The sequence below is a fragment of the Vanellus vanellus genome, assembly GCF_965231255.1.
Source record: "Vanellus vanellus genome assembly, chromosome: 6".
In the NCBI taxonomy this organism is placed as follows: Eukaryota; Metazoa; Chordata; class Aves; order Charadriiformes; family Charadriidae; genus Vanellus; species Vanellus vanellus.
In genome coordinates this window covers 57,946,422-57,963,211 of record NC_138911.1, presented here as the reverse complement: position 1 = coordinate 57,963,211, position 16,790 = coordinate 57,946,422, and the positions used below count along the sequence as shown (strand labels likewise).

The following is a 16,790-nucleotide window of genomic DNA, read 5'->3' as shown; positions in this document are numbered from 1 at the left end:
GCCTCTGCTGGTGATAACAAAAGAGTAGGAGCGATACTGTGTGAGGAGGAAAAGAAGTTAATTTATTTCCCAGGGTCATGGTTGCAACAGGGGAGAAGAGAAGTTTAGATTTCAGCCTGGTCCGTGTTCCCTTAACAGAGTCCCTTCTGGAAGAGAAACTAGCATGGAAGACAACTCATATGCATAGGAAGAGAGCAGGAGCCCAATAGAGTCATAGACAGGATGGCACTGATGCTATACACTGTCACCCACAGCTTCTGAGCTTAATTATGAGCTTGTTGGCAAATGTGTTAGCTTGCAACAGGACAAAAGTGGGTGTTGAAGGATGACTTGAAGAGGCAGGGATGCAGTTGCTTACACATTAATTACTGCAGTGATTTTTGTGTGTAGACAGCGCCAGGGAAAAACTGCAGGGACCCATCTCTTACTTTGGAGACTGTTAATGTCACTCAAGACCCATAATACAGTGAGGATGTTGCGCAGATCCGCACTTAAATATCAGAGCATTATATAAAACAATGGCAGTAACCTGCACTTTTAGTCTGTAACTGGCTTTATACAAATGTTGCCCTAAAGCTTTATTATTCCCCTTGCATACATTTCTGTTTTTCAGATTGTGAAAAAAGCATTAACAACATCCCTGATGTTGAATGAGTCCTCCAACATGAAATTAAGCATGAACAATCAAAAAGACGTCAAAACGGTAATTATTGGGTTACACTACATTTGCTTACAAGAGCTGAGATCGCACTGACATTTTTGAAAAGAAATAAAAGATTAAGAAGAATGATTTTATTGCCTGTTTTAGAAATCCATGAAGGCTTCGATCCTATTTGTTAACAAGTGAGTGACAAAACCCTCATTGATTTATCCGGTAGGCTGATCAAACCTTGCCAAGAGGTAATCCTGCAGCCCTGGCTCAGGACAGTAAACCTGGGTCATACAAACAGCCTCACTTCCACCATTAGCACAGCATTTATTTATTTGTCCGGCGTGCCTAAAGCACCTGGACATCACAGTGTACATCAGGGTGACAGCCAAGATGTGACTTAATAAAAATAGATGTCTTCCCTTAGAAATGTCTTACAAAACCTGTGTGATATTTAAGTCTTGCCATCGCGTTCACAGGACGAAGTGCAGAACTGTTAAAAATTGGTGGGTTTTTTTTTTTTGCTGTCAATGAGAGGGAGAACAAGCCAGAGGGAAAAAAAATTAAGTAGACAGTCAGTTAAAAAAATTTATTCTCATTCAAATCACCGCCTGAAATTGATAGCAGCACTGTAGATCTTGAGAAAAGGAGAGAAAATGAAAAGCAAGAAACTTCATCCACATAGAAACTGAAATAGATACTTTCAGAGGCAACTAGTTTTTGCGCAATTTTCACATATACTCTTTTGGGAGCTCACATTTATAGCTACAGCTTCATGACCACTCCCAGACTCAGTTCTTCTTCCCTGGAGGTTCAAAAACTCAACTCTGAAGTGCACGTTGTCAATCACAGGGTGGTGGATGGTCCCAGTTCCCAAGAATTGCCATCGGGAGCCAGACAGGGTAATTGTTGGGGGGAAATGGAGATGCACTGGTGGCTGTCGTTTCCTCCTTAATATAGGGCGACACATAGAGCCTGGTGCTGAATGTTGCAGGATGCGAGTGGCTGGACTCCAGATCTGGATGTGCCAAGTGGCCAGGCTATTTTTTTTTTTTTTTCATATACGTTCAGGAAAAAAAAGGAAGTAGAAAAAAAGGGAAATGAATCTAACTCACCACACTAGAATGACAAGGAAATAATATTCACTCGCCACGTGGATAAATGAGATTTGTGTAGTTTCACTTAAGTGAGTTTTAACTTAGAAGGCAAAACCAGAACATGCTCGGAAACCATAAAGTCTCCTTCTGCTTCTAATGTTTCCAGAGTTGTTTTTTCTCCCCTGACTTCATGAACTTCCTCTTTTTGACAGTGCTGGGCTTGATTCCACAGCTGAGCTTGTGTTATGGATTTCCTTGTCTTGATTTTGGTAGAAATTTTGTTGAACACTCATTTGTCTTGTGCTACAATAAAGCTAATAAATGTCAGACTAATCATAAGGTTGGGGAAAAAACAGGTTTTTGATATGTTGGCACAGGAAAAATTAAAATAGAACTAAAATCATGGTCCGCACGTAAACCAACCCCTATACAGCTCGTGGTCCTCACTTTCAGTGATGTATCTAAGAATACGGTCTGCCAGTACCTGAAAGCAGAACTACTATTCAATGATTATGATTTACTAACCTGCAACAGGTAGTCATCCATTAGCTTGACTTGGTGATCGCTTTAATCTTCTCTTCTTTGGATTCTGTTCTAGTTTCAAATCTTAGGGGCAATTTTGATACTTGGTCTTGTTGTCCTGATGGCTGTTTACTTCATGAAAGTGGACAGCATTGTTGATCCCAACGGAGAAGAAGCAGTTGTTAGCATTTATGAAGGGGTAGAAGAGGAAGAAGGGCTTTACGGAGATCTCCCAGGAACCACAATAATTGAGGAGGACGCCAATAGGTCAAATGATTCCTGCAGGTAAGCTATGCCCAACGGCACACAGAGAAATAGTCACCAGTTGGAGAAATAGTTACAATGCTGACAATATCAGCATGGCTTTTGTTCTCTCCTCATTGTATAGTAAGTGATAAAGTACTGCTAATTTGGAAAAAGTGGGGGTGTTGTTTAAGCATTGGGTCATTAGTAGTTGCTTGTTACAAGGGGTGGTAGGGGCAGTATTGCAGCTCCACTGCTGATCCTGTGCTTGTACATTTAGCACAGCTCTGTTGCTGCTCCACCACCTCCAGCCATCCTCCCTTTGTGCCAGCGGTGGGAGGCAGCAGAGTGACCAGTGGGCAAAGCAGCCTCTGCTGAGCGCACCTTCTTTCAGAAGCTGGAGGCAGCAGTGGGGGCTTGTCCTGGCAGAGGGTGGAGAGGGTACCAAAGTGACATCGAGCCCCAGGGGGTTACTTTTCTCCTCTTTAGGATGGTAAAATAAAAAGCTCAGAACAGCTACTGAGAATCCATTCTGCTGGATTTGGGAGGACAATGTACGATATATGCTTGGTTATAAAAACTGGGTATGGACAGTACTCCCAACTTCTTTGTCCATCTCAGCTTGTTTGCTTTTGACGCTGACGTCCAAATGGTCAACTGTACAACCTGAAAGGTGTATGGTTTCTTGCTTGGGTCACAGCCACTTGCTTCACGATACACAATTGCCATTGCAGCTTTGAACTTGTGGAAAATGTTCCTTATGACTTGGCATTTGAGATAAATAGCACTGCAGCCAAACCCTTGTACCAAGCCTGGATGAGACTCCTTGATATAGCCCAGGAAAAAATTCATGTGGCTTCTTACTATTGGTCTCTCACTGGGAAGGATATCAATGTCAATGATTCATCTTCCAAGCAGGTATGAGAAAATCTATGACAAGCACATCAATGGTTGTATGTCTCGTGTACATCTGGCAGGTGGCAGATTGCCTGTGTGATCTGTCTCCCAGACACATTGCTTGGCTCTTCCTACAAACCCAGAAAGGTTTTCCACGCTGGTCTGAAGCAGCACACCAACTTTCCTCCTCCAGTCAAGTTAGACTCCATCCGGGCTCTGTCCGTGTCTCTGAATATTTCTATGCTGTATTTTAAGAGCAACAAGAGGTCAGCCTCAAAACTACGCTCGCTTACCCTGCAGACGGTCACCCTCTGGTAGGGGCAGCCAGTGGCATGGCTGAGGAGCCTACAGGATCCCAGATACACAAGTGAACATGCCAGTTCCCCCTGGCTAGCTGGAAGAGTCAGGAAGCAAAGCCTGCTGGACTTTTGACTGCTTCAGTGGCTGCTTCTCCTGTGTACAGACACAGTGTCTGCATTCACCCATTTTGCAGGTGTCCCTGAACCATGCCGTTGGACAACAGCTTAGGACATTCATTCTCCTTTGCAGGGCTGTCCTCCTGGGCACCCTGTGCAGCCAGGCTTCCTGCGGGGCCTCTCTGGCTCCACCACCAAAACTAAATAACAGAGGCCATGGCACAGGCTCATCTTGCGACCGTCCACCACATTTAATTGCCTCTTGGCTCCCATTTAGCCTGTGGCAGCTGGCACCCCCCCCAGGCAATCCTGAACAGGATCTGGGGGACTGTTCTGAAAAGCAGAAGGGCCAAGACCACCTTATGTCAGGCAGGTAAGGAGTTCAGTCGGGTGGCAGGAACCATGCTGTTTGCTGATAGACCAGACCCTGGCCTGTTGATTACTGTGGGCCAAGCCTCTGCCTCCCTCCTGTCACACCTCCCTCATTGTCCCCATGGGCTCCCTGGGACTGCTCTCCTTGTCTTCCTCCCCTGGTGGTTCTGGTGTTGTGAGATGACTCATTTCCTTCACAGATGTAAGGCTGAGCCCTGTCTCTGTTAAAGGGACAGCTCAGTGTAGGACAGTCTGTTACTTTTATCCTCAGGAAGAAATGCCGCTGTATATCTGTTGAGCATCAGCATCCAGCATTCATTGGGGTGTTCAGCTCTGAAGTCTGGGACATTTGTGGTCACACTTTTAAGCCTTTAATAGCATTAAACAATAGAGAATAAACTTTGATTCATACAGTGCATCAAAATCTTTTTCCCCTTTTTCTCTACTTGAAACACTCCTGAAAGAGGTAAAATTTCTGACCATCCTTGTGTTGGGGTTCTTCAAAGGAAGCATCCGTTGGTAACACTGTGCTTGCATACATCTTACTAAATGTTCTATAACAAAATATCAAAAATAACAAACAATGTACCATGTAGGGTGAAGATATTCTGAAGAGGTTTGAGAGATTACTTGCAGAGAACATCTCTCTGTACGTTGCAGCGAGTGTGCCAACTTTGGCTACAAATTCAACTGACCTTGAGCTTTTAGAAGAAAAAGGTAACTATCTCTCTTCAGTGATGTCCTCAGAACTTCTGTATTGCAAAAAGGCATCTGAGAGAAACTGTTGTCCGAGGCCTGTTTCTGGCATGGCGCTTACACGGGTTCACAGGACAAGCGCTACGTATTCACCAGTTCATGATTTCTGTGTATGTTGTCATGCCCTTAAGGATTTTTCTGAAAGTTCACATTTTGTATATATATGCAAGTTATTGTATTCCCAGGAATGAGCGCTTGTGAATTTTGGTAGTTGTTATCAGTTGCCGGGATTAGACATCCAGACATGTTCTGGCTGTCAGGGGAGCCGTGTAGATTACCGTCGCCATGCTGTATCTGAACTCTTTTTCCCCTCCCCATCTTTCTTCAGGGGCTCATGTAAAAAAGATCGATTTTGAACATTTGGCAGGAGGAGTGTTGCATAGCAAATTCTGGATTGTAGATATGAAACACATATATATTGGTAGTGCAAATATGGACTGGAGATCTTTATCTCAGGTAAGCTCTGCTGCTGCATATTCAAAAATCTGAGGGGAAATTCACGTCCTAGAACATAACAGAAGAAAATCATAACGATGTAAAATATTGACTGAGTGGGAGAAACAGCAAAGAAAGCCCTGGAGGTGGGGGTGGCTCTTCCTGGGGTTGTGACATAGCTTGGTGTCTTTGCAGGTGAAGGAGTTTGGTGCTGTGATATACAACTGCAGCTGCTTGGCCAAAGACCTCTGGAAAACATTTAGTACTTACTGGGATCTTGGACATGCTAATGCTACCATCCCATTCCCTTGGCCTCTTAATTATTCTACCCACATTAACAAGCATCGGCCTCTGGAAATAAAATTTAATGGAACCCTGACAAAAGCCTATTTTTCTGTAAGTATAGTTTAAAAGTAACAAGATAGACTGTAAACTATGTTTAAACGTTGGCCAGAACAGTTTATTTAGCGGTCCTCAGTTACTTGTGCTCCAGTTGGGTAATTCAACAGGTTTTTCTGGAACAACTCAAGGAAAAATGGTTGACCCAGCTTGGGCTATCAGGTAGGATGGCAAGGATGGGGTACAGGTCTCCTTTAATCACCTGTGGGCTCAATAAATTAATAAGTACCTGACCCATCAGGACATGGAAGGCATGAGGAACGATAGTGGTCCACCTCAAATACTTCATGCTATTGTAGTGAACACTGAACAGATCTGAATATAAATGAATCACAGTCTGACAGAAAAAGGATGAAATCACTGATGTGTTTTCTTCTTTACAGGCTTCTCCTGCAGCATTTTGTCCAGAAGGTCGCACCCATGACCTCTTTGCTATAATCAGTATTATCAATGAGGCACAGAAATTTGTCTATGTTTCTGTAATGGAATATTTCCCTACCAGCCGCTTCGTTCATCCAGAAAGGTACAATTTTAAACCTGAGCAAACCAGCTGACTGCACTATTTAAAGGCAAAATGTACTATTCCCCTCCTGCTGCAATGAAAATATTCAGTGGAGAGAACTGAGGCTTTGCTTTGCATTCGTGACTGTCTTGCGGACTGTGTAAATACTGATGCCACAGGAAGGGTGGGATCCAATACCTCCCGTGTGCCTTTCTCGTGTTTTAGAGCAGCCTCCTGTGCCCTTCACACAGCAAGAAAACTGTGAAGTGCCAAACGAGGGACAGTCAGGTACAGCTGCCTTCAAAAGGCAACAGAGCAGCTTTATGAATAGAGAGAGGAATGGGAACAGCAGAAATATATCCGACATCAGACTTTTCAAAGAAAATACTGTTTTGCTCCCTGCTTCTGCTCCTGATTCTCTCTTTCTATTCTTTACTTCTGAAGACTCTTGACTTCCACCTTTGTTGCCTGTTTGACCTACTTGACCCATAGTTTAGAGGCCGATTCTTAACTGTCCTTGCTGACCTCTGCAATCGTAGCTGAAACAGCCTCTAAAAGAAACTTCCGGGCTTTTATTTTCCTTTTTTTATAATTCCATCTAGGGGCATCCAAGTTCCTGAAAAATGCTGGGTGCGTGCTGCAGCAGCTCTCAAAGAGAAGGTGGTAGTGGTGATCCGGAGGGATCAAATTGTGTGTGGTGGACCACTGCCATGGTCCCAGTGGGCTGCCCAAGGTCACAGCAAAATTATGCAGACTCTGAACAACTCAAATCTGAGTAACGCAGAAAGTTAGTCATGGGGCAACAACTAAGACTCCAAATCCTCTTAGATACGCTTGAATTAGGATGTTTACATGCAACCAAGTGCTCTGAGTATTATCTGCTTATAACATTTCTGAGTTTTCCAATCATCTAAATAATCTGACTGAGAAAGAAGTTCAAGCAAAATAATTGTGTACAACGTGGCTTGTAAAGAATAGGGTGAGCTCTAGATTGCCATTTAGCCACAATTCCACCATGCATCATGTCCTCTGGCATGACTCTAAATCCTCTGTTGTTCAGCTGGGCATGTGTGTGTTAGCAGGAAGGGTGTAGGATAATAGACAGACGAAGGTAGTTCCACTGTCCTTGAAACAGAATCTCAAAGACTAGCTTCTACTTGGAGGATATTTTTTGTAAATCAAACAGCTTAAAGAATTTTCGGTTTCTATGTTGTACGGTTGAATCTCTGGATTTCTCATCTCCTGCTTTTAGCTAAGAATAGGTTCACAGAAAGTCTCTTTTTCCCCTTAGGAATGAGTCTGTTAATACTCCTCATTCTTCATCTGAAGCCTTAATCCACCATTTGTGACACCTAGGGCCTGATCTGAAGCAAACAAGAGTTTGAAAGGCCTAGGGAAAGCGGTGCGGGGCCTCGGGCTATCTCCACAGCAACCAGCTGTAGTGTAATGAATTGAGGCTGATTAGTTCAGGTTAGGTTCCTCCAGCAGCTGAGGCAGAGGGAACAAAGCTGCTGTCTTAATGCCTGAGTGTTAATCAACTAGAAACCAATATATTTTAAAAAATGAAAGCTGTTCAAATATAGCATTTCTAAATAACATGTTTTCCCAAGTTTTTCAGGATCTTTGAGTCAGCCTGAGCCTGAAAGCACACGTCCGGTCTGTCGATCTCGATGGAATGATGTGCAAGGGAGGATTTGAGAATTCAGGCCTTTGTACATAAGACCAAAATGAATAAGTTAGGCAAATTAATTCATCATTGCTCATGGGACTGTGAATGAGTGCCGGACCTCTCTCTGTATCAGTCCTCCAATCTGTAATAAAGATGCTTGTCTTCCTCCGTGCAGCATTCGTTAGGATCTACGGAATGAAAATGCTCCATGGGTGTCTGGAGCTGGGATGTACATTGTCCATTTCTTAGTGTTGTGTAGTTGGGTGAAGGATTAGGGAAAATTTTTTCCCTTAAGCTACTGCCAACATAAATGTCAGGAAAACAGACAGCCCCGTGTTCACGAGAGCACAATTGCGTTTGTTACCTCGGGGGCACACGGCACACTAAAGAGGACAAAGACCGATGGGGAAGGATAGAGCCTGTCCACGCTGGCTGATGGCACAGGACCGCTGCGGACACTAGAAACAGTCTCCAGGATCCTAAAATGGCCACAGTCTGCAAAATAGCTCTTAGGTTTTCCTGTATGATCTGGCTTTACATTGGGGTTGCTATTGTTATTTTCAGTTTCCTAAGGAATTAAGCATGATGGCACCATGCTGTGTGCGTATCTCTGTACATGCACTATACTCGGTTTTAAACTTTTTGATCAATTGCAAGCAAATTTGGCAGAGCTCAGAGGTCTCAAAGCAAACCGGGAAAAGAACTGGCTGGGTAGAAGGCAGAAATACTATTTATACCTCCAGTGAAGGTACAAGCGCTCCTCTTACTAGGCATCAGAGATCCCATCTGTGCACACCATCACTTGTGTTCTCAGTTTACTGCCATAGCTTTCTACTGAACTGTTTCAAAAATGCTCCTCTTTGTACCCACTTACTTGTCTCTAGGTACTGGCCAGCCATTGACAATGCTCTCAGACGTGCAGCTTTCAACTACAGAGTACAAATCCGGCTTCTGGTCAGCTGCTGGACCCACTCTGACCCAGCCATGCTCTACTATCTGAGGTCCTTGCGTGCTCTCAACAACCCACATGCCCACATCAGTGTTGACGTGGTATGATACGAAACTTGATTTTGGAAAGACAGCTTGAGAATATGGGTCCCTCACTGATTTTTGAGTCTAAGCATGTGCAAGCATCAGGTTTTAGGGAAGCAGATTGTCCATCGTTGCAGTGACCATTTCAGGTCCTTGAGAAAATAAGGCCTACGAGACAACCTTTGAGGAAGCAGCAATTGGAAGCTACTAGTGACACCAAGGGACATGCCTGGCTGCAGCACTTGCAACTTTATCCAGGCAGTGGCTTTTGCTGAGCACCATGACACTAACAGTTTGTATGACAACTTACTGCTCTTCTCATAGACCTCTTCCTATATGGAGTATCTTAAATGGGTCTAATTGCTATCAGTTTTTTACAATTGAGAGCTCTGCTGACTGCCTGTACAAATGGACCCATTTTTGAACACTAAATACTACATACACACAGGCCATAGGCACGAGGCTGGAACGCATCGAGTCGGGTGGGGGTGGTGTGGGAGATCCCCACGTAACGCAGTTACCATGACAGAGAGGAGTCACAGAAGTAAGTAGGAATGGTTTTAATAAAAAAAGAAAAACCCTCAAAGGAACAGAAATGCAGGTTTTAGTAAGAGTTAACAGCAAAAGTTAGGCGTTATTGTTGCCTGCAGTACCCCTCGTGTCTGTGATCAGCCCATTCTAGCACAAAATAAGAGCAGCAATCAGTGGTAAATGCAGATCTATTAAACAGCTGCCTAAAACTGCATTTAATTGTCTGCCCTATAATGATAATAGCTGTGCCACTAATGGAACATTGTGAAGCAAACATTATCCTTATCTGATCTCAATTGCTTATCCAATTTTATGTATACTGGAAGTACTATTTGTTAGTTTTCTTGGATAAGAGTAAAATCTCTTTTATGGTACATTTAATAACAGCGTGTGGAATACTCTCTTCTGTTCTTTCTGTACCCTTCTGTTCTTTGAAAATATAGTAAATCTGCATTGTCCAATTATTCAGTCTGTCCCTCACCCTGGTATTTCTATTTATGTTTTTAATTTCTCTCCCTCCAGAAACTCTTCATTGTTCCAGTTCTGAATCACACAAATATTCCTCATGGGAGAGTGAATCACAACAAATATATGGTCACTGATAAAGTAGCCTATATTGGTATGTATTCCATTATTCCAAACGCTTCCAGTATCTTCAGATCTATAGGACTGAGACTGAGATAGGATGGGCTGCAATATCAAAAAAAGACCTCATTTTGCCACGTGAAGCAGATAAACGTATCAAAGTACACGGCTTTATCAGAATGTCTGCCCTGGGTAAGGAATTAGAGACTTGAAGGGGAGAAAATAATGTGGGTCAAGTTCAGTAGGAGATTCTTTCATATGATTGTGAATCATTAAGAACGGAGCATGACAAGTCTGAGTGCACAGCCTGTGACAAGCACAGTAGGAATTTCACAGACTGTGCTCTCAGAATGATGCAGTGATAGCTGATGCTCTAGCATATAACATTATCGGGCTTTAATAAAAAGAAATTGCTGGGAGGAATTAATTCCACGCACTGCTTGTCGAACAGAACTCTAGGAAAGGAAATGAGAAAGCAGTAATGCCAATTGCTGCTCAATTCCTGAAAGTCAGGATGGGGTTTATTTTTCACTCTTTTATTAGGATCCCTCAACAAAGGGAATGTGAAAGGGCTCTGTCATTTCAGTCAGCTCATCCTCCAAGCAATGCAAACCAGCAAATAGCCCGATCTTCCCATGGGCTGAGGACTTGCAGCTCCAATTGCCTTTAATAGAACTTGTTTCTTCCTGAGGTGTCTTTTGAAGACAGATATGCAGATAATTTGTTTTCATGCCTAAGCACCTTCTGGAACTGACAGGTTTTTCTGGCCACGGCGAACACCAGGAGACGTGCTAAGTGACAAAATGTGTATTTTGTCACAGTGTTTGATTTTCTGAGTTGTGGCAGCTTTGGAGAGAGCCCTAGACAATGTCTACAGCTGGATTCCCAGCTTTGCCTGGGTTATAAGTGGGCATTGCATGCTGAGCTCAGAACAGCCCCTGAGGATTTCTTGATCAAGGGTCCAGTCTCTCCTTTTGTTTTCCTTTAACAAGTAAAGAGAATTAAGTCCATTAAGGACTTTTTTTTTTTCTTTAAACACAGTAAAACGTATCAAACGCTGGCTTTTATCCCTCTTAATACCCAAATGTTGCACTCTATTCCCATATTTGTAATGAGTGGATTCATGCATCTCCTTACAGCACAGGCTGTAAGGAGTCAGACTGTCATAAAGCTTCGGGGTTGCAGTTAATAGTGATTTTCTGAAAGCTGAGGTCTGGAATGAGAAGGAGGTGACCTGGTTTTTGCTGCTCCATTGGTCCTAATGAGATTTGCAGTTGTACGGCAAATCAGCAAAGCCAGGCAATGTGGACTTAACAAGTACAGAGATCAAACAGAACACTGGGAAATGAATGTTTTCTAATCAGCTACTTTTCCATTGCACAGGGACTTCCAATTGGTCAGAAGATTACTTCATTAATACAGCTGGCGTGGGACTAATTATCAAACAGAATTGGACCAACCTGCAAGGAAGGCAACTGCCTATCCAGGAACAATTAAAAAACCTTTTTGAGCGAGACTGGAATTCCCAATACGCAGTGAATTTGGAAGATGTGCAGGGACAGAAAGATTGCAACTGGAGGGGCGGACTCTGAAGTGAATTGAAATATACATTTTAGATACAAACAAAAATATATTTGAATCTCGTTCCCCGTGCAAAACAAGGAGCTTTCTTCTTTCTGTCTTTTTCAGAGAAATCGCTTCCTCGTGGCATCTACACTTTTTGATGACATGAGAACGTCTCATAGTTGAGTCTATCTGCAAAACCATTAGTCAGTGTGTGATATTTCCGTTTTTGCGTAATTACCTCATCCCAGAGTGAATGAAATGTATACAGTGTCAGATGACAAGCTGCCTGATATTAAAGCAAACATGGAAAATACAACCAGATCTTAATACATTAGAGATGCAGATCATTATTGCTGTGCTGTTTTATCTTAGGAAGCGATGCGTTTCTTCCTTAATGTTCCATTAACGGGTTTTGCTTACATGTGTTTAAGCTTTTTTTAATAAACTCTTAGCCACTTTAAGTTTGAGCCATGTAAGTAATCACCTACAGCAGTCAAGGCAGATTTTTAAAACCATTTAGGAATTCGAGGTACAGGGGGACACCTGTATTTAAGTGTTGAGGCAGTTGCCAGAGTTAAATGCCTGGGATTTCCATCCTGGGGCCAGCCTCCAGCTCAGCTGCCCTGGACCTCTGCATGTCTGAGGGTGTTTGGACGTCTGTGCGTTGGCTTCATGCAGCAAACAGGATGGGGGGAGCGGGGCGAAGCTGCTGTGCGAGCGCTGGTGTGGCAGAGGCATCGTACCCGCACTGTGGGCAGTTCCTGGAGAGCCTCTTTGCTCCTTTAGGGCTGTTCTGGTGCTGGGCCTGACCAGCGTTGTCTCTCTGGGCTGCCTTTTCTTCTGTAATCACACAGGGACCGTAAACCTGAGCCATCTGGTGCCTTATGTCCTTATCTGCCACTCTGCAGCAGCTCTCCCCTGGGTGGCTCTCAGAAGGGACAGAAAAGGAAAGCAGGGCACGTGCTCCAGTCGTGGAGGGGTGTGAGTGACACGGGGCTGGGGCTCTGTGACCCTTGCCAGTGCCAAACACCTTTGCCTGACACTGGAAAAGGAGTCGCAAAGTAGACTTTTTTGCTTTGGGACTGATGTACAGCAGAGGTGAAAGAGCCCAAGGTAAAAGCCCAGAGCACGGCTCCACGGACGGGTCGGGCAAACCCCCTGTCCTGGCGCTCTGGCTCTGAGCTGTGAAAGCGCAGTAGACCTCTCCAGCTTCGAAAGGCGTGTGGCAGCTCGTGACTTCACTCCCGTCCTGGCAGGGCCTCATTCCGTTGCATTTTGGCTCTGAGGTCATCTCTCTTGCCACGGGCACAGCCCTGGGTAGCAGGAGTACAGGCTTCCCCATCATGGTGCAATCTCCCCATCCTCCAGAGGAAGCTTTTTCCTGCTTTTGAATCCCTGCCCTGGCCTGAGAATGACAAAGGGACTTGATGTGATCATCTGTGTGTGGATCAATTTATATCTTTGTGAATACACACAAGTCCCAACACAAATAAGGCCCCTTCCCCATGAGGTCTTTTGGAGGTGATCTGAACAAATTTTCCTATTTTTGGTTTCCAGGCTGCTCCTTAGCTGTCTCTTCCAGCTTCCAAGCTTCTTTGGATTGTTTTATCCATCATTACAAATCAATGCTTGTTGTTATTAAGGCAGATTTTTAAGACATGTAGTTACATTTACAGAATCATAGAATCCCAGAATCATGGAATCATAGAATGGTAGAATGGTTTGAGCTGGAAGGGACATTTAAAGGTCATCTAGTCCAACATCCCTGCAATGTGCAGGGACATCTTCAACTACATCAGGTTGCTCAGAGCTGCGTCCAACCTGATCTTGAATGTTTCCAGGGATGGGGCAGATAACACTGAACTTCTGTGAGCATTCATAGATGTGCCAACATATTGAGGAAGATGCAGGTGCTTTTAGCACTCTCCTCCCCTATTTCCTTTCTAGAGGCTGCTTAATATTTTAAGATTTCCATTCACTAATTAAAATTTCTGGCAAAGTAGAACCTCCCCAGCTTGTTTTCACTACCTCCATTTCATGGGTTTATTATTCTGTACCAACAAATACATCTGACCATGCACTGTATTAATACTTGCATGCAAGAATGACATAGGACAGTTTTTCTCAGTGCAATGAGCACATGTGAATGGTGGGTCAGTTTGAAAATCTTTTCGAAAAGTTCCATCTTTAGCTGACAAAACTATTTCCTAGAGAGGAGTGTGCTCCTCTAGATGGCACTCGAAGCTATGTTTTCACTGTTTTGGGGGGGCTAGATATTGCAGGAATAAGAAAACTTCTTTTTCTACTTGTGAGCTCAAATCTGACAGTGCTGCGTAAGTTGTTCAGTGGCACAGAGTTTCTGGGCAAGTTGGGAGCCTTCTCTTCTGGTAATGTAAGACTTGTGTGGGGTAAGGTTCAGCTTATAATGGAAAAACTGATGCTTATGAGAGTGCTCTTTTATTTTCTTCACTGGCATCACGTGTGTTGGTTTTCCTCCACATATGAAGGAGGCATTTACAATTAAGACAACGAACTGGATCTGAGAGGAACTTGAGTTTATTTCCCTGGTTTCTTGTGAGACTTTTTAGGCCCTTTCATTTGTTTGTTCTCTGTTACAAAGGTGTAATATGGTGTAGATCATAACCAGACTTTGGCTCTCTTAGTACTTTTCCATTTATGAAACAGGATTAATAATAGTCCTTACCCACCCACTTGTTTCTTGTCTCTTTCATTTAAATTGTGATTTTTTCAAGTTAAGGACTGTACCAAATGTAAGCTGGGGCTTCCAGTACTATTCATTAGCATCTATTTATTACCCTGAGATGGATTTTCTAGTTTGGCTGCAGTCAGTTCAGATTTTTCTCAGTATTGGTTTATTCATGTCTAGAAGAAGTTGCTGGTTTGGATCTTGAGCCTGGATACTGTCCTCTGATCAGCTCATGTACCTGTGTTACATGGACTACAACTTCAGTGAACCGTTCCTGCTTTACCCGAGAGGCTTTCACGCAGAGCTGCTGCGCTGGTCTCCCAGCAGTCTCACTTCTGAGAGCGCTTGGTTTGATGCAGTGCCTTGTGGCTACAGTGCTGCTGACAGCAGTGCAGATGACAGCAAGACAGAACCTAGCTGGCTCCATAGGTTTATGAGCTCTGACAGGACTGCTAAGTCACCTGACTTCACACATCAGACACCAGCTTGCTCCAAAAGCTTTAGTATTATCTGTTTTCAATTTTTTCCCCCATTACTCAGGATTTTCCTTTCCCAGTTTTTCCAGAGAAATCATATCTTTGTTGCTTTCATCCAGGTACTGAGGAAACTTGTCATCTACCATTCATGCTGTATCAATGTACACTTAATTTTTTGGCAGTCATAAATATCTGCATAATCCCTGGAGGATATCTCTTCTGTCATGGGCACTGACTTCTGGACCTCTGCTTTCTGCAGTTTCCTGAGGAGGGGATGTGGAGAGGGGGGATGCTGATCTCTTCTGCCCGGTGTCCAGTGATAGGATGTGTGGGAACTGTTCAAAGCTGTGTCAGGGGAGGTTCAGACTTGACATTAGGAAATATTTATTTACCAAGAGGGTGGCCAAACACTGAAACAGGCTGCCTAGAGAGGCGGTCAATGCCCCAAGCCTGTCAGTGTTAAGGGGCATTTGGACAATGCCCTTAATAACATGCTTTAACTTTTGGTCAGCCCTGAAGTGGTCAAGCAGTTGGACTCGATGATTATTGCAGGTCCCTTCCAACTGAACTATTCCATTCCATTCCATTCCATTCCATTCCATTGTTCTTCATAGCTATTATTAATTTGGCTGTCTTGCCTTTGGAATATATGAGAGGTCCTGCTTCAAATATAACAAAATAACTGAGCAATAGAGATGTATTCATGTCTTAACAATGCAAGATATTACTGAGGTTTTTATTAAAAATAAATGCCTTTCTTTTTAATGCATTTGTACCTTCTTTCACATGTCAAATCACAGTTGTAGGTTGGTTTGGCTGGAGACTGCCCGTAAATGTTTAGCTGTTACGTTTTCAGATGTTAAGAAATAAGTAGCAGTAATCAAGGAAACTTACCACAGTTAAAAGAACAAAGTGAGCACCTCAGCCTAAGTATGCAGGTGGGGTCAGAACCACGGGAGCCTGTTGACAAAATATCTGCGTTCTGCAGGTTTGTGTCTGTGCTCCTTGCGCCCTTTTGAGCCCTGTCCTTAGCTATTCCTGCGGTCGAACCCTGGGTAATACCTTGCTAGCCTTGTGGCTTTTTCACTAACCTTCACCTTTCCTAAGACTGACAGTAGCCTTTTTGGAGGAAGATTTGATTGCTGCTTCTTTTCGCTATTGCTCTTCCCTTAACTGTTTCATTCATCTTTTAAAAGCATCATAGTGATTATTGCTCTGCGGTCGTTGCTCTCTCAGAGCTCAGTTTTGATTGACTTGATTCTGTCACCTTTGCAGCAGACTCCTACGTTCTCAGCGCTGCCTAGGTGGATTCCTATTTGTGGGCCTCAGTAAATGGACAGTACCTGAGAAAGACTTTATGTGAAGGCTGGTTTGCAGGCAGATGTGAGCTGCTGTCAGAATGGGATGTCCTTTATTACATTACCTTTTTCTGGACTTCATTTTTCTGTCTTGATCGCAAAGTTTTCCTCAGTCCTGGTATATGCCATTGCTGTCTGATGTGGTAATTTGGGGTCTATTGAACAATGACTTTTATACTTAGGGAAACTTCAGGGAAATGCTGCGTGATCCAAATAAATGATATACGTCTAACGCTTATGCAAACAGTCTCTTCAGAGATCATTAGAGTTCTTTTCAGAATAACTGCCAGCAGTTCTCCTTAGAATATTTAAGCCCACCACAAAGATATAGAAATGAAGAACATCTCAAGCTACAGATGGTTAGACAACCAAGTACATTTCCTTTACAACCCAATTTTTAAATGTTTTGCTGTGTCTGCCTCCCCTGTACTAAGCAGAATATGGAGAAAGAAAATACAGGATGAGAAAACACCGATAACGAAGCTTATCTGCACATGGAATTCTATAAAACTCAGGCTTGAAATGAGTGAAATTTCTCAGATTAGTTCGTAACCATTACCGCCGTATTTAGAAACGGT

General features: G+C 43.4%; 1 protein-coding gene across 1 annotated transcript; it reads left to right on the top strand.

Annotated features, from left to right (window-relative positions):
* Nucleotides 1-643: 643 nt before the first annotated feature.
* PLD4 (phospholipase D family member 4) lies at nt 644-11,697 on the top strand (the record flags this gene model as incomplete). The annotated part of the gene is made up of 10 exons (XM_082486018.1): nt 644-703; nt 2,345-2,553; nt 3,246-3,429; nt 4,793-4,913; nt 5,281-5,408; nt 5,583-5,783; nt 6,170-6,309; nt 8,842-9,007; nt 10,043-10,139; nt 11,489-11,697. The coding sequence occupies 10 exons, from the start codon at nt 644-646 to the stop codon at nt 11,695-11,697; spliced, it is 1,515 nt and encodes a 504-aa protein (XP_082342144.1).
* Between the last annotated feature and the right edge of the window lie 5,093 nt (nt 11,698-16,790).